General features: G+C 36.6%; 1 protein-coding gene across 1 annotated transcript; it reads right to left on the bottom strand.

Annotated features, from left to right (window-relative positions):
- Positions 1-21,943: 21,943 nt before the first annotated feature.
- LOC128567376 (keratin-associated protein 26-1) lies at positions 21,944-22,576 on the bottom strand. Its single transcript, XM_053564599.1, has one exon. It carries the CDS (start codon positions 22,574-22,576, stop codon positions 21,944-21,946), a length of 633 nt encoding a protein of 210 aa, XP_053420574.1.
- Between the last annotated feature and the right edge of the window lie 4,786 nt (positions 22,577-27,362).

Raw genomic sequence — 27,362 nt, 5'->3', positions numbered from 1 at the left:
GAAAAGTATTTTTATAAGCAGATAATGACATTCTTTAATTTAAAATTCTAATAGACTTTCTGTTTTTTTTTGTTGTTGTTGTCATTGTTTATTTTTCGAAAGTAAAATGAAAAGCATTTCTTTCGAGACCTTTAACATACTGGGCCTTGTCTACTTCTACAACCTCATTTCCCTCTTCTTTCCTCTTGTTCCTCAACACTCTAGCCATACTGATCTTTACTTAGTTCCTTGAATTTACCAAGGAAAATTTTCAACCACTGATCCTGGTCCATTCAGTTTCCTCTTCCTGGAACATGCTTGCTCCTGCTCTTGGTGCATCTGGTTTCTTGTCATCCATCAAGTGATAAGATTTCTGTGCTTGGAGAGGACTCCACAGTGCATCCCATTTTTTAAATTTTTTATTTTATTTTTTGAGACAGAGTCTCACTATGTTGCCCTCAGTAGAGGGCTATGGCATCACAGCTCACAGCAACCTCAAACTCATGAGCTTAAATGATTCTCTTGCCTCAGCCTCCCAAGTAGCTGGGACTACAGGCGCCCGCCACAACACCTGGCTATTTTTTGGTTGTAGTTGTCATTGTCGTTTGGCAGGCCCAGGCTGGATTCAAACCCGCCAGCTCCAGTGTATGTGGCTGTAGCCCTAGCATCTGAGCTAAAGGTGCCAAGCCAGTGCATCTCATCTTATTTGCAACTCCTCTGCTCACCTTTTATGTCTCTGTAAATGAGCTCAATTTAGTTCCTTCATGAGAACTACAAAGAACTTTAGATATACATAAAATTATTTATTTATGTGTTTACTGATCACATCCTTTACCAGATGTCAAATTCTATGACAATAAGAATCTGTTGTCTTTACTCTCTGCTTTATCACAATACATAGAATAATGCAGTCCACATAGTAGTTATTCACTAAATATTTTTTTGAAGGTAGCAATGAATATAGAGCATCATTTCTTTTTTAAAACTCCTCTATTACTTACTTTATTGTCTATAGAATTGAAATAAACATTGACAAAAGTAGTTTATTTATTTATTTTGAGACAGAGTCTCACTCTGTTGCCCTTGTAGAGTGCTACCTCAAACTCTCAAACTCCTGGGTTCAAGGAATCCTCTTGCCTTAGGCTCATGAGTAGCTGGGACTAGGCATTCATCACCATCCAAGCTAGTTTTTCTATTTTTAGTGCAGAAAGGGTCTCACTCTTGCTCAAACTCCTGAGATCAAGCAATCCTCCTATCTTGGCCTCCCAGAGTGCTCTGATTACAGGCATAAGCCACTACATCCAGCTGCTAGAAGCTCTTAAAATCTCTCATGGCTCATTTATGACAGTTTAGCAGTTAGGTAAGCCTTCTCCACATTTGAGACAACATAGCATTTTTCATGTTGGCACTGAGTATACATCTATTTTCTGTGTATGTATATTCAGCAGTCATGTTTATACAAAGCCCCATAATAACTAGTAACCTTATAAACACAATTTATGATCTTTGGATAAACTAAAAATTGAGTGAGTCAGCTTAAAGTTCTTTTTATTGAGTAGGAGAGTGTTATAACTAACAACATACTCCACCCTCCTTCACCCTCAATGAAGTTTGGAGAATTTTTTTTTTATTAGTATTAGATCATAGCTGTGTACATTAATGCGTTCATGGGGCACCATGCACTGATTTTATAAACAGTTCGATACATTTTCATCACACTAGTTAACATAGCATTCCTGGCATTTTCTTAGTTATTGTGTTAAGACAATCATATTCTGCATTCACTAAGTTTCACATGTACCCTTATAAGATGCACCGCAGTTGTAATCCCACCAATCACCCTCCCTCTGCCCAACCTCCCCATTCCCTCCCCTCCCTCTCCCCCTTCCCCATATTCTTAGGTTATAACTGGGTTATAGTTTTCCTATGAAAGACATAAATTAGTTTCATAGTAGGGCTGAGTACATTGGATACCTTTTCTTCCATTCTTGAGATACTTTACTAAGAAGAATATGTTCCAGCTCCATCCATGTAAACATGAAAGAGGTAAAGTCTCCATCTTTCTTTAAAGCTGTGCAATATTCCATTGTGTACATATACCACAATTTATTAATCCATTCGTGGTTAGATGGGCACCTGGGCTTTTTCCATGACTTAGCAATTGTGAATTGGGCTGCAATAACATTTGGACAACTGACCATGTAATCTAAAAATTTGCTACCATAGGCAACACATCTTTTCTAATTCTGCAAAGTGATATTCTCTAATGATATTTGACTCTCAAGCCAATAAAGTTCTCATATACTCACAAATAAAGCATCTCCAATATCCTTTAAACTTATCAATGGCTAACCATAGAACTGTGCTGTTGTATTACTAGATAGAGGATATTCTTGTATTCTGGATTGTTATTACCTGGGATTAGAACCACATCATTGGACACCCATGGCATGACTAATCATTGTAAATTAGGCATTTTTTCCTTTTTGTTATTCAGGTCATGTTTAGTGAAGTAAATAATGCTGACTTATCTCCAAATACTATGTTTACAAGTATCTGTGTGGAAAAAATGTCCAAAGTATCAAAAGAATAGAAATGTTGCTATCTCTCTCCTCAGGCCACACAAATGCAAGAGAAAAACAGACAAATAAATAAACAAATACAATCAAACCATTCATAGCCTAACTGCCTTCTAAAGATGGGTCAACTTACAAGCAGGTCAATTTGTTATAGTGAGCCCATTGATTGGTACAGAAGTCTAAGTTTTGGAGTAAGATGTGAAGAGGGCCGAATTTTTTCTCATTAGAGAGGGAGAAGTTTTTAGAGCTTCAAGAATCAATACAAATTTGAAAGAAATGGAAAGAAGAGCACAGGAGCTGTTATGGGAAACAGATATGCTATGTGCACTGTTACATGACCCGACATTTGAACAATCTTCAGAAGAATATTATTAACTCATTTATTTGGGAAAGCAGTAAAGGGATATGCATAGCATCTGGGTGGACTATGAGAGAGCCAGCCATAGCAGGAGCTGAAAATAAACAGTGCTGTAATCCTGAGGGAAGCAGTAGAAGCAGAAAGACAGGAATTTTATAGGCCATTGAAATGGCAGGAATCAAGTCATTTCTAGCCAAGTATGACATGAGGACAAAATTCTGTTTTCCATTCTACCCTTATTTATATTTTATATCATACATTTGTAGAGCTAAGAAAGACCCAATTAATCAACTTGTTTGCTCATTTTATTCAGTATTTTTCTCTATTTTACATTTTATTTTTGACAATTTCTATTGCTATGGCTTTTGTTTATTTATTTTTCATTTGTTTAGAGATAGGGTCTTGCTCCGTTGCCCAGGCTGGAGTCCAGTGGCATGTTCATAGCTCACTGCAACCTTGAATTCTTTAGCACCAGTGATCCTCTCACCTCAGCCTTCTAAAGCTAGGACTGCAGGTATGTGCCAAGACACATGGCTATTTTTTTAAATTTTTTTTTTTTTTGTGGAAATGGGGGTCTCTTTATTTTGCCCAGGCTTGTCCTGGGTTCAAGATATTCTCCTGCCTCATCCTCCAGAAGTGCTGGGATTTCAGACCTGGGCCACTGTGCCTGGCCTCTATTACCCTGTTTAGAAATTTACTGATGTTTTCTTCCACAATGCTTAATCTTCTGTTAATCCTATTTACTGTATTTTCCACCTCATTATAGTTTTCATTTCTGTAAGTTTGATTTGAGCCTTTATTTATGTATTTTATTTCTTTATCTAACACGAATAATCTTTTCTCTAACTTCTCAAACATTTGAATGTAGTTATATTAACTGTTTTAATGTCCTTGTCTATGAGCTGTGTAATATCTGGGTTAGTTTTGGTGGATTGACTTTCTCCCTATTATAGGGCTTATTTCTCCAACTTATTTGCACACTTGGTAACTTTGGGTTGGATGCCAGATATTCTGATTTAACTTTTTGTGTCTGTCACACATTTTTGTATTCTTATAAATATACTGGAATTTTGTTCTGGACACAGAAAAGTTACTTTCAAAGAGTTTGAGCCTTTTAAATCTTGCCTAGATCATCACTAGGTAGAACTAAAGCAGGGTTAACTAGAGTTAATTTCCCCCAAAACTGAGAGAAAACCTATCTTAGTTCTCATTTAGTTTTCTCCTGTGTCTGGCGAGCATATAATATGAGCTATTCTCACCCATCTGTAAGCTCTGAGTATGTCTCTCCTAATTTCAGGTGGTCCTCCTCTCAGTTTTATGACCCACACTGATCTCTATGATTCAGGTGATCAAGGCTTTGGTGGATCCTGGAATTCCCTTTCTATTCAAATCTCTTTCCGGGAACACTACCCCAAATTTTTTGTCTATGTTTGAAGTCTTGAAAACTAATGTTTTATATATTCCATCTTGTTTTATGATTATTTCAGGTGAAAAAATAAATGTTGTCCCTGCTACTTCATCCTGTCTGGAAGCAGAAGTCTAAATCATCTATTTGCCTTCATATGGGTAAATATCCAAAATATAATGTATGTTATGAAGATAATTAAATACATAACTCATATTTTGTAGAAAATTTTAAAGACATTTCTCCTTACTATAAAGATATTATTTGTGCTCAACAATCCCCATTCCTCTTTTATATTTAGCCATTGTTTTCACACATAGTCATTTTGAGTGTGAAGAATAATTTTACAGGATATTTTTGAAGAAAAATAAATAAATCATGTCCAATTTTAGGCAAAATAAGCCCCATTACTTTATTCATATATATGTGTGCGTGTGTGAACATGTGTGTTTGTGTGTATACATATATATACACATAGACATGCACATAGACATGCACACACATTCAAGCAGTTTCTTTGTTTTTTTATTATTTATTTTTTTGAAAAGAACAAACAAGTAGCAATACTCTATCAAAAGCCTCTCATAGGCTAAAGAAACATAACATTTTAGCTAAAAATGTTTAATATTATTTCATTGTATATCTCCATATGCATTGTGGGATCATCTGTGTCCTAGAGATTTTTCTCTTCTTTTTCATAAAGATTTCAATTCAGTGATAAATTGGTGGTATAACAACTGTCAAAACTGACAAGCAATTATGAAGTAAGCATAAGTTTACTGTGAGGAGTATCTTGATGAGCCTTACTTAAATTATACCTTTCTAAGGTCAGATGCTCAATGAATTTTCAAGGGTTTATGATGTATTTTACCTCATACCCTATTAAAACATGTCCTACTCACATGGGATAGATATATATTCCTCACAAAGAATATACGAGATGAAATTGGAGACCTTCTCATGCCAAAAGATGAAGAGCACTCCAGAAAAAAACAAATTATGGGGAATGTTAAAGAGACACAGGAGCCAACTGAAAGAGCTCCTAATGGCCAAAGCTTGAACAATTTGAGTAACAAGAACAAAAAACCCCGTAATATAGAAAATAATTCAAAGTATAATATATATTATATATTGTATATATATGTGTATATATATGTGTGTGTGTGTCCTACCAATATAAATAAATCAAGGTATAAATTATATATATATATGTGTGTGTGTGTGTGTGTGTGTGTCCTACCAATATAAATGAATCAATGTATAAATAATAAGTAGGGGAAAATAGGAAAAGAGTCAATGCAGCAGATTCCAAATAATATATGTAGATATTCTCATCTTACAGAATTGAAACATTACACCCACTTAAATGTGGACTTGACATAGTAAAGTACACATGGAAAAGGGGAAAATTAATAACTTAACAGTAGATTCATGATAAACACTAGTGCAGTGGTGTGAGCAAGGTTAACATCAATAATGGTTAATCATTTTGGTAATATGTACTCTTGATATGTAATTTTACCTCTTTGGTTTTTCTCCTAAAAACTCAGAATTCCAATATAATCCTGAGGAAAGTATTAGCCAAATTTAAACTGAAGACATTCCACAGAGTTCCTGATCAATACTCCTCAAAATCCTTAAAGGTATAAAAAAAAGGAATATCTGGAAACTATCTCAAACCAGAGTAGCTTAGAGAGACATGACTATTAGATGTAATGTGATACCCTGAATGGGATCCTGGAACATGAAACGGACAGTAGGTGAAAACCATGTCCAAGTCCATAAGATGGTTCGTAAGTTTGTTGATGTGCTCTTCCTGTTTTTCAGATGTAGACATCTAAAACGATAACTTTTCCTCTCAGGATTGCTTTTGCTGTATCCTACAGGTTTTGGTAGCTTGTGTATTCATTATTGTTTTACTCAAGGAAGTTAATGATTTTCTCTTTATCTCTTCCTGCACCCACCTATCTTTCAGCATAAGGTTGTTTAAATTTTATGCCTTTGTGTGGGGTTTAACATTTTTGTTAGAGTTGAGTTCCATCTTTATTGCCTTGTGGTATGAGAAGATGCAAGGTGAAATTGCAATTCTTTTGATTGTTTTGAAGTTTGATTTGTGTCCTAGGATATGATCTGTTTTGGAGAATGTTCCATGGGCTGATGAGAAAAACGTATATTCCTTAGCTTTGGGATATGTTGTTCTATATATGTTGATCAAGCACAGTTGTTCTAGGTTCACATTTAAGTTCCTTGTATCTTTGTTTAGTTTCTGTTTAGAGGATCTGTCCAGATCTGTAAGAGGAGTGTTAAAATCCTCTGTTATTATGGTGGTATGTGATAGCATATTGCTCAGACTAAACTAAAGAAGTGAAAATAAGTTATAGACTTTAGTTCATAATAACAAATCACCATTGGTACATTAATTGTGACAAGTGTAAATACTCATGCAAGCTGTTACTAATAGAAGAAACTAGACGTGGAGTACATGGAATTTTGTATTATCTTCATAAATTACCTGTAAATCTAAAGCAATTTAAAATAAACAATTTATTTATAATGCAAATAATGGGTTAAATTCTTTACTAATGAAAAATCAAAGAGATTTATTTCACATCTGCATCAGCTTATGTCATAGATTATTAAGACTTAACTCCTTTTGTCAAATAAGCTAATCTTTAATAACAATCAACATTTTGCTACCCTTTACAATGAATATTCTCATATTTTGCTCCATTTGGTTTTGTGATAGCTTTCTGAGACAGGAAGGTAGGTTTGTTTTCCTGACAAAGAGATAAATTTAAAAATTTACTCAGTTTATCCATGTCATAGAACTATAAAGAAGCAGGGCTAAGTCTATAAACCAGCTTTCGTGACATCTTATCCAGGATTTCTTGGTGTTTCCTTAAAAAAAACTATACCATTTTTAAAACTGAAAATACTTTTCCCTTTGACTATAGTCAGAAAGCAAGGAATATATTATTATACTGGTTTTGAATGGTAAATAGCGCATTAGAGCCTCTAAAACCATGATGATAATATACCTTCTGAAGGGACTATTCTCTCCCTCTAATAGTAAGAATTGGGCAATTGATTGTAGCTTTTCTTATACTTTATTTCTCAGGCAATGATCCTGATGGTGAGAAACCTCATTATTACACTTTCAAGATATTTCCAGGCAGTATACATGTATACTGAAGTCAACATTTGTGACAATTTAGTGACTATTTCTGACCAACAGGCTATCACTATAAATATGCCATTGGTAGGTGTTTCCAAAGTCTTCTTGAGGATTGGGGGATACTAATTTTAAAAACACACGATTTCTTGATTTTAACAGGTTATGAAAACTAATGCATTCACAGAAAATCTAAATGGGCCTGTTGTGACAACACTATGTGCCGACGAATGTGACTAATTTGCTAGTACTAGTGAATAAAACACTGAAAATGATTTAACTTGCTTGCATACACATCACATACTTCTCTGTCAAATTACATTCATAGTTAAACACCCAGATGTATGGTTTTCAGTAACTGGTACAAAGCATTCATTCTAGAACACCATTTTGTAAATAATCTGAGCATAATTTTTCTAGTTGCAAAAGAGGTGGTGAAATTTCAACAGATGCACAAATGTTTTACTCGAAAATCACTAATGGAACTTCCACACTTCTGCCCCATCATGTTTACTTAGTAGCTTCAAGGTTTTAATCACAGTGGTCAGTTGGAGTCTCATCAAAAAGACTGTAGAATTCCAATTACTTGCCATCTTTGAGAGCCGGGAGAAGGTAGAATAAACCTTAAGGATGTTCTTCTCATTGGGACTCTAGGAATCACCATTGACTGAAGTTTAATCCCTTCTAACACTATGTCCATGAAACTCTTAGAATGTGGGTTTCAGAGTGGTTTTAATTAGGGTAGTTTACAAATGATAGGAAACCCTTAGGAAGATTAACACCCGGAAGGATACCCCAAAAATGATGCAATGCAGTATCTGGCACAATTTTGAAAGTTCAAATACTTACTTACTCAATCAATAAAGGAGTAAAAAAATCCCTCGGGCTACATTTGCCATTTTTATTCAAGTGGATAGAGCTCTCTGATTGATTAAAAATGTCATAAATTCACTAGAATTAACAAATAAATATTAACAAAAGTCATATTTCCAGTACCCCAAGAAGCACATTTATTAGGAGTTGAAGCAAAACTTTTCTCACTTGCTGGAAGACATGCAAACTAAAACCCAAGTTAGAGACTGTGTCATCCAGGAGAACTTTGATGATACAACTCACACAAAGAGGAAGCCTTTTATTTGGAAGAGTTTTCTATGAAGTGTAATACATGGTAAGCTATTTTTAGCAAGAAATCTCAATCTTAATACTAATTCTGCTTAGCCAAACTTACTAGAAGGTGAATGTTGCGTCCTCCAGAAAGCATGAGCTTTAAAAATCACCAGATGTACATATCAAAGATCTGGAGTAACTGGACAATGAGGTTAGTGACTGGCCACTGTTAGGCACATCATCACTGGATGGCAACAGCAAGAGGGATGCATCAAAGGGGAGCCACTCTGCACATGCAGTTCAAGCTCTAGAGAACAGAGAAAGGTGGGTCAGGGGATGGGAGCTGTTAACTGTGAACTTTGGCATCTGGTGGATGTTGGTGGCTCTCCTGACCTGAAGACACAGGAAGAAGGAAGAACAAACTGAATCTCCTGGTGGGTCTTTTCACTGGGACTTTGGAGACACAGGAAGCAGGAAGAACAAACGGAGTCTCTTGTTGGGGTCTGAACACATAGCAGTTAGTAATAGCGCAGTAAGAGATTTGACAGCTCCTGAAGCCACAGTCCGCCGGTTGGCAGCTGGGGGGAGGTAGTTGTCAGCAGGTAAGTAGAGTGCAACTCCTTGGCTTACTCTTCCAGAGCAGAGAGCAGTAGATTAGGGGGAAAAAGGTAGGTATACCCTCCCAAATAGCAGGGGCTATCATTTCCAGAGCAGGAGCTGCTGAAAGACATGATGTTAACAGAATGTGTTTCAGAAGACCAGTAAGATATTTCTCAAATTAGATTTTCTTAAATGTAAGGGTCACTTTCTAGACAAATCTTTTCTATATCCTCACTACTTCCTGATGGCTCCATACATACACTCACTTATTAAAATTTTTTAAAATTTATTTTTATATTAAATCATAATTGTATACATTTATGGGGTACAATGTGATGATTTGATATACAATGTTGAATGCTTAAATCAAACTGATTAACATAACCATCACTTCTTAACTTATTTTTTGTGGTAAGATATTTATAATTTACTCTTAGTTGTTTTGAAATGCACCCTTGTATCACTCACATAAGGTGAAATCCCACCAAATATTCTCCCTCTACTTGCCCTCCCCCATCCTTCACTCCCCCTCCTCTCCTCTCCTTCTCAAGGAACTAAAAGTTGATCTACCATGTGATCCCACAATGCCATTACTATGTATCTACCCAGATGAACAAAAATCACTTTGCAGCAAAGACTTTTGCATCAGAATGTTTACTGCAACTTGATTCATAATTGCCAAGTCATGGAGGCAACCCAAATGCTCATCACCCTATAAATGGATTAACAAATTGTGGTATGTATATACCATGGAATACTATCAACCCATAAAAAAGATGGAGACTTTACACCTGGATGGATCTGGAACATATTCTTAGTGAAGTATCCCAAGAATGGAAAAAAAAGTATCCAATGTACTCAGTACTATTATAAAACCAATATATAATCACATACACATTCATATGAATGATAGATCACTCACACTCACTTCTGTCTTGCTGAGATTCTTTTACCTAACAGCATTCCCTTACCTATTGTTAAGATGCCAATGAAATTATCCTCTGATTTTCTTGTATAATTTTACTTACATATTTTCATGTACTCTTATCTTATTAACCCCCATTCTTCTCATTATGTCCAGAAAAGAACCAGAATCATAACTAGAAGAGTAGTGCAAGAGGGAAGAAGACCATAAATGTTCTATCTGCAATGGTCTGTACCACTACCAAGAATGGGCTAGTGGCTCACAAAGCAAAGGCGGCTTCTCATCCCTGAAGTTTTTACAATTATGGCTATCAGCAAAAAGGGAAAAATCCATGGGATATAGTGGACTTTTTATCAACTAAACTCTTCAATAAAAATAATACCATTCATTAGAAGTTTCTACCCAGATTATATGTGCATTATATGTGTAATTCTTCCATTTAAAAAACATACTAGCGTGTAAAATTAAAGCTAATTGAAACTGTACCTGAGGTAAATTGGATGTCAAAGTTCTTTGACATTTTGCAAACATTTCTATAGAACCCATGACAAACAATGATTTACTAAGATTTGCTCAGAAGCTGTCTTTATTTGCTTTATTCTTATTTAGTTTATTCTTATTTAGTTTATTACTTCAATTAAAAAACAATTCTAACCAACTATATTTTAAGGACTTTGATGCATGTGCCCAAGTCCACACTTCTGCCACAGGGCAGGAGTGTCTGGTTAATTCACGCTTCAGTAACATTGGGTATTTTTATCATTATTTTTTCCAGTTGCATGTGGAAAGCAGTTATCTTATTATTGACCTAATAAACATTTATTAGATGACTGATGAAATTTTCTTTTTGGGCATATCTTTATTAATTTATTTGCATTTCCATGTTTAATCTTGAGTTTATTTTGATTGTCAATTTTAACATTGCTCAAGAAACATCTATTTCATGAAAGGGAATCTTTTCTTAAAAAAAAGAAAAACGAGAATTTCCAGAAAGACTAGTTTGAGAAAGGGTGATGCCTATGGCTCAAAGGAGTAGGGCACTAGCCCCATATACCAGAGGTGATGGTTCAAACCCGGCCCTGGCCAAAAACTGCAAACAAAAAGTGTACTTTGATAGATTCTTTATTGCTAAGCTAAACTTTGCTTTGAAAAATCTGATTTTTAGAAAAAAAATAAAGCTCATTTCTGGACCTCACAGAGTCTCAGATTTGAAGAGTTGTAATTAGATCCCCAAACCTGATTTACTCTGAAGATATCTTCACAAACCCTCCTTAAATAGCATCTGTCAATTCTCAAAGTGAAAAGAATTCAAACAAATTGGCAAGAAACCAGTAAAAAATAAAATAGATGTTGTCATGGGTACAATGAAAAAACACACTTATGCACTGTTGGTGGAACTATAAATTTGTACAACCTCTATGGGAAACAGGATGGAGATTCCTCAATGAACCCTACCATTCCATCCAGCTGTCTCACTTTTGGGTATTTACCCAAAGGAAAAGAAGTCATTATATCAGAAAGACATATCTGCACCTGAATGCTGATTGCACCGTAATACACAATTGCAAAGATGTGGAATCAACCTAAGTGTCCATCAGTTGATGAGTGTATAAAGAAAATGTTATATAACGTGTACGTGCGTGTGTGTCTGTGTGTGTATATGTACACACACGTACCGTGGGTACCACTCAGTCATAAAAAGGAATGAAATAATTCTTTCTGTAACAACTGGAATGAAACTCAATAACATTACCCTAAGTGAAGTATCCCAGAAATTTCACTAATAAGTGGGAGCTAAACGGTAGGTACACGTGGGCATGTAGTGGTGTAAAGGACGTTGGAAACTAAGGAGGAGGAGAAAGACAATGGATAAAAACATACCTGTCAGAGGTAATGTGCACTACTCTGGTGACAGACCCACTGAAACTCCAGACTTCAACATTCATCAATTCAGCCATGTAACAAAAACATGTGTACCCCTTTAATATTTTGAAATTAAAAACAAACAAATGAACCCATTGTATGCTGGATGATCTTAAGACAAACTCTTTTCCGTTGAAACCTCTAGGCAAAAGCTCTCACAAAACTGTCACCAAATATTTCCTTTTCCAGAAACAACCCCCTGCCCCCATACATATCAAATGGCTTTGGCATATGATGGTGATGTTTAGAGTAACACATGGGATTGAGGGTTTAGTAACATTCTACTACCATTTACATGGTAGGAGTTGCAAACTGCTTGTTTATAGATGCAGAGGACTCAGAAGAATGGGTGTCCATGCAAATCAACTGTGTGACTGGCACCCAGAATAGTGCTTAGTACGTGATAGCACCTCAGAAATGCTTGTTGAATAAATGATGCTGAAGGAATTTGTTTGAAGATAAAATTTCAAAGGCATTATGTTGTTTTCCACCAATGTGGCTTTAGATTCCCAAGAAAATTAGTTTTTCCTTTTAAACTTTCCTTTTCCGTCTCTTTCTTTTTCTTCTTTTTCATCCTCTCTTACCACCGCTAAGAAGGATATAGAAAGCACTGTGTTTTACTGCACTGTTGCATCCTAAAAATAAATAGAGTAATGAAGAATAGATTTCTCTATACAAAACAAGACACAAAATATACTTAAAACATAGCAGTCTTTTTACCCTGCAAATGCAACAGTTCTGTAATCAATTCATAACTTGTATTGCAGATAGATCTGGCAAGTCATGATCACCTCCAGAGATGCAGCACACGCTGACTTGACGGTATCAGATATTTATCAACCAATAAGAATTTCATAAAGAAAATGGAAAATGCTCCTCTATTTTAATGGGCAATGAAGATTCATCAATACAAGTACTGTTAAAGAAAACAGGGACAAGTTATGTGTGGGGCGCATAACATTTGCTCACATGCTTTTTCTTTTCCATTGTAAAGTTAGATCTGACAATGGCCTATTTGTATTGGGAGCCAGAGGTAGTTTGTACTTGTGTATGGAATTAAGAGGAATGGAAAACTGAAGAGGCCGCGAAATGTTGGTTTTGTTTGTGTCCTCTCAATTTACCCCTGAAATCACCGGCCTTAAGTGCTCAGGCAAGGCTAAATTGCTTCTACGAGGATATGTACACCATGGAATATTATGCAGCCTTAAAGAAAGATGGAGACTTTACCTCTTTCATGTTTACATGGATGGAGCTGGAACATATTCTTCTTAGTAAAGTGTCTCAAGAATGGAAGAAAAAGTACCCAATGTACTCACCCTTATTATGAAACTAATGTAGGACCTTCACATGAAAGCTATATCCCAGTTATAACCTAAGAATAGGGAGAAGGGGGAAAGGGAGGGGAGGGAGGGGGGAGGGAGGCAGAAGAAGGGGGACTAATGGGATTACACCTGCGGTGCATCTTACAAGGGTATATGTGAATCCTAGTAAATGTGGAATGAAAGGTCTTAGCAAAATAACTAAGAAAATGCTACAAAAGCGATGTTAACTAATGTGATGAAAATGTGTCAAACGATATATGAACCAAGTGTATGGTGCCCCATGATCATACTAATGTACACAGCTATGTTTAATAAAAAAAAAATAAATAAAAAAAAAATTCTTTATTAACTAAACTGCATTTGTTCAGGTCATAGAAGTTAAAATGATTTTAACATTTTCAATAAAGCTATGGTTTGAGTTTAGAAGAAAATCTATCCTACAGATGATTCTGCTCACTGAAGTGTGACCTGTACTATGTATCACAAAACCTTACGTCTTCCGTTGATTTTTGAATCATTGCCAAGACATGAAAATCGTTGATAAAGAATCATGTATTATTGTGATCTGTTTTTTGAGAGAATACTAATTTCTTTTGATCTTGGATAAGAAAATAAGGTAATGGCAGAGGAAATATGAAGTTAAAACAGCAGTCCCACACTTAGTATCAGTTAGAAAACTACAAGTTAATGTCCATAGAGGCTGTCCATTAGGATTGACCACAACTTGTGCAGAGGAAGTCGCGAGCTCCCATAAGTGAATTTCCTATTGCTCTAAATCTTCATGGGGGCCTAATTTCTAGGGTCATTTGAACATGAACATTACTGCTTAAAAAAGGACATATAACATTTGGTAAATAATTTTACTTATGTATTGTGATAGAGCTGTTCAGTATATCTGTAATTAGGAAAGCAAAAGAATGTGTTCAATGCTATTAAGAGATGAGGCCTTTAATAGTTTATGAGATTCATGCTTTCTCTTAGGAGTAGGTTAGTTGTCACAGGAGGGGGCTCCTGGTAAACAATGAGTTCCCTGGGATATTCTCCCTCCGTCTCACTACTCTCTTACCCTCCTCTCCACTCATGTGACACTTTATTGTGTGTCCTGCAGTGAAGCATCCAATAATGATGTGGTGCTTATTATTGACTTCATATTCAGATGAATTTAGTATGGGACCTTAAGGGCTAGTTATGTTTTTAAGGGACCATGACCTAAACTGTGATTAGATTAAATCACATTGAAAGTAGGCTAAAATTAGTCTTCCGATGCTGAAAAGTTTAAGCATTTGATTAAAAAATCCCTCCATCCAAGTTCGATTTGCAGCATATTTCTGTGGATTTCAGGTGAGTAGTGTGATTTTCAGAGTAGTGTGTTTAAACTACACGTTCTATACGAAAGGGCCGTTCTTCATTCCACCATTGTTAGGCTACGAACTTTGAAGATTTCCTGTTAGTTTATCCTATAACTTCTTACTAGCAATATTTTCTACGTATGGCACATTATATAGGTGCCTTGTGTGCAGTAAATTGCCTGCTCGTGACATCCTAGAGGCCCATATGTCATATAAAGGGCATTCACCTGCTGGGGAAAGGTCACTGCCTTTCACATAATGAACGTGCTGGAGTAGGCATAGGACATGAACACTTTCATTAATCCACAGAATTTTTTTCCAATTAATGCTATTAATCAAGACAATTGTTAGACATCTTAAAGTATAAATAACCTCATGTTGTATTTTTTCAGTAGATATTTGGTTTCATTGCTGGATTTCTTTCAGCACAAATTAGATTAGCAAGAAATGAGAACAAACTGCTTTTATTTCAATGCACAACCCAAACTTTGAACATCTGCATTCTCAAAAAAAAAAAAAGACCATGATGAACATGTCAGCAATATTTAATATCCATTAATGACATGTGACTATTTGATCAAAAGGACATGTTAAAATTTGAAAAGCAATTTCTTTCAAGAAAAATAATGAAACTATTTTTTTCTTAAGAAAAAAAAGCAGAAATGTTCAAATAATATAAGAGAATAGTGCTTGGACCTTGAACAAGGTCAAACAAATATTTAAGGACTGCCCTGATAAATACATCAGAATACTTAGAGAATTAAGAATGTTTTATTTTATGTATTTCTTTTGTAGTTTACAATCAAAGTTACTATCTTTGTACATATATATGTACACACATATATATAGGTAGTTCGCTAATTTTCAAAAAGTGAGCAAAATGTTTGCAAGGCATTGGTTTAACAGCTTTTGTTGAAAGTACATAAACATTGCTGTCAAATTCAGAAGATTTTTAATAGTTAAAGGGAAAAATATACTAAGTCCATTTTCTTATCTAGCTAGGACGAGTACCTCCATGTTTCATCTCTATAGTCACAAACTGACTATTTCTCACTTTTATTGGTTTAGTAATTACACAAACTCTATTCTCTTCTATCACATAGTAACTTAGAAGGATTTATCTGAAAGTCTAAACTCTGTTGTTCATGTTTCTATTCAGCGAATAAAATAAATTCATGAAGAGGAATAAGAGATTTTGTTAAAGCATCTAGACAAGAATATTGTTATTTATTCCTGCCCAACTGATGACTTGTTTCATACCCCACCCCCCAAAAAACCCTTAATCAGTACTATGGTTTAAATATTTCCTCCAAAACTTACATGGAAATGTAATTGCCATTGTGATGCTCTTGAGAAATGAGGCCTTTAATAGTTGATTAGATTCATGCTGTTCTCTTAGGAGTGGGTTAGTTATCACAGGAGGGGCCTCCTAATAAAACAATGAGTTCCCTGGGATATTCTCCCTCTGTCTCACTACTCTCTTACCCTCCTCTCTCCTCATATGATGCCTTCTGCTCTGTTGTGACACAGCAAGAGTGCCCTCCCCAGATGAGGCTCTTCTGTCATGGACTTTGCACCTTCCGGAACCATAAGTTAAGTAATCTATTGTTTGTCATTTACCCAACAGCGGTATTCTATTGTAGCAAGAGAACAAGGACTGAGCAGCCCGCCCCCCTGCTCTTCTTCCTCAGAGGCACTTGCCTTATACAATCCTCTGTCAGACCTAGCATGACTCCAAGAAGACATCAGATGAAGGACGTAGGAACACAGTCTATAAATTATGGTGGCTAGCTTTGCTTACAGATTGTCCTGTGAGAAAATCAGTCCCTTAGGGACCACTTTGAGTCTTACTGCCTTAGCAAGATACCATGATTCATAGCAGGCACAGGTGAAATAGTCACGTCTAATTGGAGGCCCATCTGGTTGCGTTTACTCTGCTTTTGGAAAACAAGTAATGCTACCAAACACATTTTGGACACTCTCAATAGAGTTGACCCTGTTGTTGGCAAGAGGGTCTAGTACATGGACTATATTGGCAAATGCTCTCATGCTGTTCTTTCCTCCCTGCCTGACAGCTACACTGGCCTCCTTTTGCTCTGTATGCTTCCCAAGTACCCTCCTTTGACCTTGTACTCTGTGCTTAATACCTCCCCCCCCACTAATTGTATCACATATTCCTTTTTTTTTCTTTCTAGGTGTGATTCCAACACCATTTTTGTTAAAGACAGGATGTCCTACTTTGTTAAAATTTTTAGCATTCTCCCCCTCTTTTAAAGTCACATTCGTATCCCCTTTATACTCTTCTGTATACTCTTGTATCAATAGTTATTGTTTATTTTTTGTCACTTTTCCAGGTTGGGTTGTTTATTACTCTATCCCCAGCTCCTAGAAGACAGCTTGGCAAGTGACAAGAATGCCTTAATGTTGACTGAAACATATTGCATGAAATTACTTTAAAGAATATAAGTGTATTTATTAAATAATTCAATGAAATACTGATTGAGTTATCAATCTGAAATGGTCCTCATGTTTAAGTAGATTCTCTCAAGCATGTCAGGAAACATAATCCAAAAAAGTAAAACAAAGCAAATGACTGATTTAATGACTTAAATGATGAATGGAACCATGACTAAGTCATCACACCACTGCTTATGTTTTAAATAGTTCACTCAGCTCTCTACTTGCATTTGTGGCACTGAAATTCCTGTCCTATTTATTCTATAAATAAAGTGTTTTTTTCTGTGTTTTTTCGAGGTCATACATCATTTTTTTTTTTTTATTGTTGGGGATTCATTGAGGGTACAATAAGCCAGGTTACACTGATTGCAATTGTTAGGTAAAGTCCCTGTATGATTATGATAAGTCTAGGTGTGATGCTCTTTTTTTCTTTTTTTAAACGCTGCTTAGTGTTCCCTGAGCTTCCTGAATCTGTGATACGGTGTTCATCACTAGAATTTGAAAGGTCACAGTCATTATAACTTCAAAAATTTCTTTCTTCTTCTTTTGACATTCCAATTAAGAATGAATTACACCTTTCAAAATTGTTCCACATTTTTTGTATGTTCTCTTCTGTTTTTTTTATTTTTTCTTTTTCTTCTCTTCTGTTTTATTGATGCTGCTGTAGGTCTTTTTGCATTTCAGTTTGGAGAGTTTCTATTGGTGTGTCTTTAAGCTCACTTCTGTCTTTGACCATGTCCAATATACTAATGAAATCATCAAAAGAATTGCTCAATTCTTTTGCAGTGATTTTGCATTTAAATTCTTCATTTGAATTTCTATCTCTCTGCTTACCTTGCCCATCTTTTTTTGCATGTTATCTACTTTTCCCTTTACAGCTTGGCATGTATTAACCAGAGTTATTTTAAATTTCCTATCTGCTAATTCCATTGTTTATATCATATCTGAGTCTGATTTTAATGCTTGCTTTTCTCCAGAGACTATATTTTTGTTGCCTTTTGGTGTCTCTTTTAATCTTTTTTGTTCAAAGTCAGCGTGCTGTATTGGGTAGGAGAGCTGAGAGGAATAGACAGTGAGTGTGAGATTTGAAGTTCATCTATCTATCTAGGATTCAGGTTGTGTTTAATATTTGTTGCAGCTGTAAGTGGCAGAAGCTGCAGATTTCTCTAGTATCCTTAACTTTTGTTTACACTCTTGAAAGCTGAAGAGAGAGAATTGTCCTTTCCTAAGGTTAAATAAAACTCTAGCAAAGTCTTTTCTCCCAAAGAGTGAGAATGTGTTACTCAGGAGATTCTGGGCATGCCTCTCTAGGAACACTGCTCCCTTTCCCTTGGGAACCACTGGGGCATCTTTCCTGGATTTTCCCTAAAGGAAACTGGTGGAATCACTACCAGGCAAAATCTGTGATGTGTGAGGCATCCCTAGGACTGTGGCCCCCAAGGAGTTTTCATACACACGCTAGTATATGCTCAGCCTTCAGTAATTTCTCCAGATTTATTATTTAAATCTTTAGCAGCTTCTGTTTCAGGTAAGCATACTTTAGTTGTGACTCCTAGAGATTCACCCATCTCTCCAAATTTGGGGGTAGAAATTTTGCCCTGCACACTCAGCTCTCGGAAAAAAAGTCATTGATTTTTAAATTGCCCATTTCTTTTCCTTATTGTAAGCTAGGAATGGTGACTTTTAAGATCTTTACATAAGAAACCAGAAGTCTATACATTCCTTAATAGTCACCCCAATGGCACCAAATCCTCCAATTTTTAGAAAATTTCCTTAAGGAAAAATAAAGTCTCAGTGGACAATGAAGAAAATACTATTTACATTGTCAAGTGACTATTCAGAGTTATGGTGAGAGAAAAGACTCAGAATCCAAATTACAAATAATTTCTGTTAGCCTCCCCTGCATTTTTCAAATGTATGTTTCATGTAAAAACTCTGATGGAGACTTACCATGCTTTTTTGATTAAGTTTCACTTGGGAGAGATGATATATTATTTGATAAAAGAAAGTCAATTTCACAAAATCCAGTTTGAAGATGACTATTGAGGAGGTTAATCAAAAGGAACACATGGTATTTGAATATTAATAAAGAAAAAATTAAGATAAAAAGAGGTCCTTGAAGAACTGTCTCCCACTTTTTTAGTCATAGGAAATACACCTATAAAGATAGAAAGCAATAAGTATTACCTAACATATTGCCCTATAATTTACTGCCTCAAATAAATAAGTCTTTATATTGTAAAGTTTCCTGGAGAATCATACATTTTTTGAAATCTTGGAAGTAAATTCCAGACTAGCAATTTAGAATATGTATGATCTTGCCTTAATTAAGATCAATTATAAATGTCTTTCCAGATATTAAGATAATAAACTAATAAGATAATAAACCTAACATAGCTAGCAGAAAATTATCCCATGTGGATTAAGGTATAAATAGTAGCAGATCTTTCAGTAGTAGATACAGATGTCTAGATTTTCCCTTAAATTACAGCTTTTAGACTTCTGAACTGGGAGATGAAAAGTGAACATTTCTTGCCGTGTAGCCTCAACAAAGATAACAGAGAATAAACTCTAGAGGAAAATAAATGTTGAATTTCTTATTAACACTATCCTATTATGTAAATCTAAACATCTTTTTTTTTTTTCTGGCTTCTACAACCACCTGATCAAAATATCATTTACTGTGATCCAAATTCATAAATGTTCACAGAAAACCCAGGCATGTACTGCCACAAACCCTGCCTTCAAATGGCTCAAATTGCAAATAATATGATGAAAAAGAAGCCATGACAGTGGTATAAGGAGAGACAGATAGTCAATAGAACACAACAGAGTCTAGAAATAGACACATAATATAAAGATCCTTGATTGATTAAACATCTATGCAGCTAGATATTGCAACAGTAGAACTATTTCATATGTGTATCAAAAGATAGAACAAGAGAATATTCCATACATTATTCATAAAAGATTAAAACTAGAAACAACTCAAATTTTCATCCACAAAATTGTATAAGTAAATGCTGGTGTTTTAATACCTTGAATGTTATACTGAAATGTTTCAAGGAAATAAGACAGATTACTGGTACACATGTTGGAAAAATATCATAAACACAATGTTTAGTAAAAAAAAGACAGAGAAAAAAGGTTACATAGATTGTAATTTTGGTTTAAGCTTCTAAACAGCCAAAACTAATATATGGGTTAGAAGTCAAAGCCATGACTAAATCTGTGGACTCCTGGCTTATGCACAAATTGGTGTGTGTTGTATTTAAACTAAAATGTTATTTTTAAATGATATTAAAAAGTTAACAGTCCAATGAGATTAATGATAGGTGTATGCCTGAGATAAAGGCAGTCTAAGCCAAAGTGTGGTTAGGGTAAGAGACAAGAAGAGGGCTCAGGAAAATTTTCAGAAAATGAAGGGTACAGATGTCAAAAACTCAAAATATCCAGGAGAGTCAGGCTAATATGGCAAAAGAAGGAACTAGAATGGAATTCAAAGCAGCAGCATAAATGTGCTATTCTGCTTCCGGGTCAGGAAGTCCACAGGGCAAGATGGGGACAAAACTAGAGGCACACATCTCTTCCAGAAGGAGTAGCTGCCCGGCTGCTGCACATCAGCATAGATTCCAGGTTCCCAGTTCCTTGAAAGGGTAAACATTCATGTCTTTATACTTTAGTTTTATTTAAATTTGTAAAATATATACCCCCCTCCAAGCTTTTTATGTGGAGTAAGGGAGAAAAACTACCTATAATTGAGATGTGTTCCATAACTCGTGACTCTGGTAAACTCTGGTGGCTCAAGACTGTCTTGTTCAGCTGAGTATCTCTTGTGCCTTGCATATGGTAGCTTGGCACACAGTTTGCAAACAATAAATTTTTTGCTGAATAAATCCACAGGTTAATAAATGAACGTAGACCGTGTTTTGGAGGCAAGTATGAGTTTTCAAGGCAGACAGAACTGAAGAACATCCTGGTCTTGATTCTGACACATCCAAAAGGCAGCCGTTTATAAAAAGCAGATGTTTGGTGACCTGCGTGTTCAGTCAGGATTGCAGGAACTTAGTGTTTGCAATATTGAGCAGGAAGGAATAGAACCAAAGTAATAGGAGGGAGAGAAACAATGAAGGAAGATGTCATTCTAAGGGGGTTAGATTTTTGTTTTAAGGAAGAGGGAGCTAGGAAGCCATGAATGGCTTAAGCAGAAGCTTGATTAGTCTTGCAATTAGAACATTCTGGTGGAAGTGTGTTCACTGGAAGAGAGACAAAAGAGATCATTCCTCAACTAGTCTTTTCAAAGTAACTTCTGTTAAGGACTTCATGGGTCTCTTAAGTACACAGGATGAGAACTTTAAATATCAGCTTGAATCAACTATCAAGCAATCTGCCTACTGCCAGAACATAAGTCCTACTGACTTATTTTTCAAGCAGTTGAGGTGGGCCATTTTTGTGTTAAAATGAAGTAATGAAATAAAAACCAATGAACCAGATTCTTAGTTCTCACGTAATCTCATTTATTATTGCCAGAGTCAAATACATTTTTTCCACACCAGAGGAATATTGAATACCACTGTAAACTAATATTTATACTGAGGAAAGATAAACAGAAGACACAAAATGCAGAAAGAGGAGTTTGCATTAGATCTGAGACAGTTAAAACAAGGAAAAAGCAAAAGGAAAGCGATGAGGAAAGATGCGAATGTTCACAGCATTTGAATTTTCTTCCTGGATCCTCAGTGAGATTCTTGACCGGGAACAAGGGAGCTACTGGCCTCCCTGTGCAGAGCAAGGTGGACGACAAGTGCCAAACACACGGGTCAGAGGCTGGCACCCACTGGACGAAGGCCCCAGAGGTCTGAGGCTGCTGGACACAACGGGAAGTGTTTGTGGGCGATAGGTCAAGCAACCCACAGGTCGGTATCCATAGGTGAAAAGGCCCTGGGGTTGGCAGCTGGTGGACAAGCAGGGTAAGGGGCGGCAGCCGCTGGGCACACAGCCTCCTACCAGCTGGCCACTATTGAGTAGGGGGTTCTGTGGACAGCAGCTGCTGGACACAAAGCTCAGAGGTCTGCAGGATCCTGGGAGGCAGGAGCTGGAGATGAAGGAAGAAGCGGGAAGGAAACTGCTTCCTTGGCAGGGTTTGGCCAGGTAGTAAGCAGAGGAAGAACAGCAAGAGGTTTCGAGGTTGGCTGGCCGGCAGCTGGCTGGTTCACCACAGGTCTCTTGGCAGTTGTCTGTGAGCCAGGTATGGTCTTGAAAGCTGCTGGGTAAGCAGAGGGCATCGCCACAGCTCACATTGGTAGAGCAGATGGCAACAGAGGAGGTGGAAGGAACAGGGCAGGAGTTCCTGAGGGCTCCCGAGCTGAAGTTTCCTGAGCAGTAGTTGGGGCAAGACATAGTGAGGTTTTCAGAGCAGGCTGTGGTTGAGCCCCTCACTGGGCTTCGCCCTTTATATACCCCTACGCAGTGCTTCTTCTGTACACAGACTCTTCCTTGTTATTGTGTGAGGTTGCATCAGGTCTCTATTACAGCCCAGGCACTGATGTCCCCACGTCCTATAAAACATGGCTATGCCTTCCGTGGATTAAGCCTATGTATCAACCATTGTGACTGACTTTTAATAAGCGCTTTCCTTCTTAAATTATCCAACCAAAACAGACACGTTTGAGGACTACATGCTTATTACAATTTTAGCCACCATTGCACAAACATTCTTAAAATTCCTCTTTTGGAATTATCTGTAACACTTGTGGCAGACTTCTTTGAAACATTACTTCTCTTTGAAGGGAAATCCTATTCCTTTTGGAAACCGCTCAAAGTAAGCAAGTTGGAAGCAAGAATGTTGCAGAAGAAAGTGAAAATCTTCCTAAACTATATGGCAGAAAGAGTTTAAGGCACTAGAATGTAATACGAAAAATTTCAGTTTTGCCTTATTTCAGAATTCATTACCCAAATTTGTGCTTTGCCTTCAGAATCCTAGTGGAAATAAACTTCCCACCAAAATATTCTTATTCAAAAGTCATATGTTCATTTTGTTCACTTTAATAAACAAGTAATCTGAGTGGAGCCAAAAACTTGGTTTATCTTTAAGCCTTAAATACAGATAATGAAGTTAGACTCTGTTAAAATTGTGTATCTTACTGTAAACAACAGCAAATGAACAGACAACATGACATGTTTCATGAATATTACAAGCTTATGTATTGTAAGGTTACTTACAGTCCAATTGAAAAATATAGTTCTTGGTAAAAAAAAAAAATACAGTAATTAAGACATGAATTTATTTTGCTTTCTCCATTGGCTGTCATATAAATTTCCAAAAAGAAGCTTCTTCATATAGTCCATAGAATCAGGATAAATGCATCATTGTCCTGTGTTTGAGTCCTTTTCGTGTCATTCATGGATATATATTTCTGATAAAAATTGTTTAAAACATGTAAAATTTTGCTTATTTATTTTTTACCTATTGACAGACCCAGTGGCTCCAGTAGCTATTTTAATGAGAATTTAAATTACCTGCCGCCTCTAAGTTCCAATTCATTTTGGCTACAATGTCAATTTAAATCACCACACTTCTATTTTAATGTTGGATGAACATATCAAGTCTCCCTCCCTCCAAGAGGAATAGTCTCTGAAATAGAAGTTTGGTTTCTCTATGAAGCAAGGGGGAACTGTTTTACCATCAGGGGTAGAAATGTAAACACAAAATGGTATAGTTCTCTGAGGCCGTATACTAACCTGTTGAATTTATTTCAGTATCTTAGGCCAGAGGCTATTACTATTTGATGATGTGTACCTGATTTGTCTGAGGACCCGCTCCTCAAGTGCTCACCCCAGCTCTCACCCCCAGGCTGTGATCATCTGGTACCCTTTGTACATAGCTGCCAAAGTCTTCATGTGAATTCCTGGCTGCCAGCTGAATGGCGTTAGTAATAGGTACAGCCGTGTTTAGCTCAACGCTTATCAAATTATGTGTTGATGCTCTCTACGTCTGCTCTAATTTAAGCCAGGGTCCAATAGCTGTGTCATTAGTACAGCAACATACATGTACGGCTGGGAGGATGGATATGTATTATATTTGCTCTATATATACCTGGATTTTTCTCTCAAGACTAGGGACATAGAATAAGAGGAAACTGGCTTTCACGTCCTGCCCACTTGGTGATAAACTTTGTCGTATGGAGACCCACGTATGTGATGTCACTTGATCTTTACAATTATATACAGTCTAAAATTTACTATTTCAAGTACTTATATGAGAAAACTTCACCTTTAGAAAGTTACTGTAATAGATATGAAGAAAAAAATGTTTGAACAAAGATTCTTTAACTCCAAAATACTTTTTTTCTCACTTTATCCAATGTGCCATTATATAGAATGTATCTATACCATAATTTAATAACTGCATGAACCTCAGCAATCTGCACATTCGCTCTGATCTTTTAGTCACTATCAGTATTGTTTATGAAACCATGGGAGTATTAACAACACCTACTGCTTAATGCCACTTTAAAGATATATTGTGATACAATTAGAAGTTAGTGTGAACTGCAAAGTATTATACAAGCATAATTTTTTTTTTTTTTGCTTGGGTATCCCATTCCAGAAAGTATAACTTTGTATTTAATTTTCTGTAGAGAATAACCATAAATTCCTCACTGGTGTGTGTGTGTGCATGTGCACACATAGGTAACACTGAAATACTATCCATGGTCATTCAGAAACCAGTGCTTTGAATGTAAGTTGTACTTTAATATGACACAGGTTGAACTGATGTTATTTCATAGTAGCTGTGTCATTTGGAAGGACTCACGTAGGCCTAACACCAGGTACCTCATTAGTAGCATCCTCTAAATTACAGCTTTCAGGCTCCTCTTCTCATACGAAAGTCCAGGGATAATCTGAGGAACTGAGTGTCCTCTGTGCTCCCTCAAACTTACTGTTGCTTTTTTTTTTTTTTTTTTTTGCAGTTTCTGGGCAGGGCTGGGTTTGAACCCACCACCTCCGGCATATGGGGCTGGCACCCCACCCCTTTGAGCCACAGGTGCCGCCCCAGTGTTGCTTTTTCCTAAATGAACCGGAGATCTTTACCTCTCCTCCTCCTGAGGGAGGATTCTGAATTTTTCTGTCTTGGATACAAAGAATTCTCAGAGCATCACAACAATAAAATGTATCTATAAATGGCATGCCTTTCATTAATTGGTTTCTTCAACAAATATTTATTAACCACTTAGTATATGCTAAACATTATGATAGACTCTGGCAATAGTATCAACATAAAACTGATTTTTACTTGCAGAGACATCCCATCTTGTAGGTGTGATAATGATACAGGGCGGTTGGCTTCCCAGCCAGCTTGGTGGAGCTGAGAGGGGGACCTGCCACTTTGCCCTGGCAGTGTTGGTACAGTGGCAGCTGGCAGAAGAACCAGCAGGTTGGAGGGTAGGTGGGGCGGGCGGCAGTGGGGACCAGACAATGGATCGGGAGACACCAGAGCCCTAGTGTCTTCTTGCTCTTAAGGCTGAACAGGGAACCTCCCATTTCTTACGCCTAGGTCAATTTCATGTAAGTTTCCTAGGTCTGGTCAATTTCATGGAAGTTTCCTAGGCCAGGCGATTTCAGGAATGGACTGTATCCATTCCTTAATGTACTCATTCACTTTGCCCCAGCTGAACGGACTGTATCCCTTCATGAATGCACTCATTCATCTTACCCAGGGAAGGGACTCTATCCATTCACTTGTTACCAAGTCCTGGCCTAGTGTAACTACACAGGACCCATGACACTATACATGCCCCTAGAAAAAGAACTCTTTCTCTCTCAGGCAGAGAGAGAGTGTGAGCCGAGCCGGTGAGGGTGAGTGAGAGCTTTCTTCCCAGCTTTGGTGTTTTTTTTTTTTTTTTCCTTCTGTATTCTTGTCTGTAAAATAAATCCTGTCTTACCCCTGATCTGTGGTCCATGCATTCATTCTTCCAGTCACCGAGACCAAGGACCTACTGAAGTCGAAATTCCAGTATCAATAAGACAGAGACATAATCCATGCCAGTGTCTATTAAATTCTATAAGTCATGTACAAAGAAGGGCAAACAGGGTTCATTGACTTTACTTAACAGTTGGCATTTGCTATTAATTTTGAAGAATGGGTGGAAATTCCAGAGGGTTTGTGGAAGAGGGAGCCATTTAGGCATAAAGAATGACAACTCGTGGCTTTCACTGAAGGAATATTAGAATCCAGCTGTAGCAACCAAACTTGGATTCACGTGCTGAATCCCATTCACTTAGCAAGGGAGCAGTTAAGATTTTGTTCTAACGCATGGTAGTCCAGTAACTAATTTCAAGAAGAGAGTGCTCAGACTAATTTTCAGTATAGGGTGGAAAGTAGAAAAACCCATTATAATGCTTTCTTCCTTTAATTATGCCTTTTTATCTTTTTATCCAGTTTTCCCTTTCTGTTTTCACTACCATTGGGTTTTGTTCCCATTTGGTGAAATTTTTACTGCCATTTTAGCCTATCTCTGTAATCTTCTATTTTGTCTATTTGTATTTAAATTAATACTCCTGAAATTAATTTCGTCATATAAATCTTTTATTCACAAACTGAAACTTCGTACACAGAGAATTCTTCAGACCCCGGGCGGGTCCTTCTCTGCTTCCCTGTAAACATCGTCTACCTTTCTGCGTTGCCTGGTTGGGTTTCCATCATTTTTTTTTTTCACCTCATTTTCTCATCTACCCTTTCTTTCATTTGGAATAATTTTTAAATTTTATCTCTCATTCAGACCTCAGGTACATTAGCTCCTTCTTTGTAAATAGTTTCCAGACCACTAATACCAAACTAAATCTGTCCAGCTTTTAAGTTTGTGTGATTATCATCATGTAGGTCTTTCTCATGGGCTTCAGTGCTCTTTCTCTCTCATGAGCACGTGCACACACGCGCGTGTGCACACAAACACACTTGCTTTGCAAGCAAATATTCTTTGTGTGTCTTATTTCCCATTTATTATAGAACTTTTATTAGACCCCTTTTCATATACCAGGTACTGTCTCTGTTTGAGGAGTTGTGATCATTATTCTCAAGACTTGTAAGGAAACTTAATCTAGTCTTAATATACATGGGCTGACCAGTATCACAACAAACATAAAATACAACTTTAGTTTTCCTTATCAAATAGACATATACCTT

This window comes from Nycticebus coucang, chromosome 16 (genome assembly GCF_027406575.1).
Source record: "Nycticebus coucang isolate mNycCou1 chromosome 16, mNycCou1.pri, whole genome shotgun sequence".
Taxonomy (NCBI): domain Eukaryota; kingdom Metazoa; phylum Chordata; class Mammalia; order Primates; family Lorisidae; genus Nycticebus; species Nycticebus coucang.
This window is presented reverse-complemented; position numbering and strand designations above follow the sequence as displayed.

Coding starts and splice junctions, on each gene's coding strand:
- LOC128567376 (XM_053564599.1), bottom strand. CDS start 22,576: ATGTCTTGCCCCAACTACTGCTCAGGAAACTTCAGCTCGGGAGCCCTC.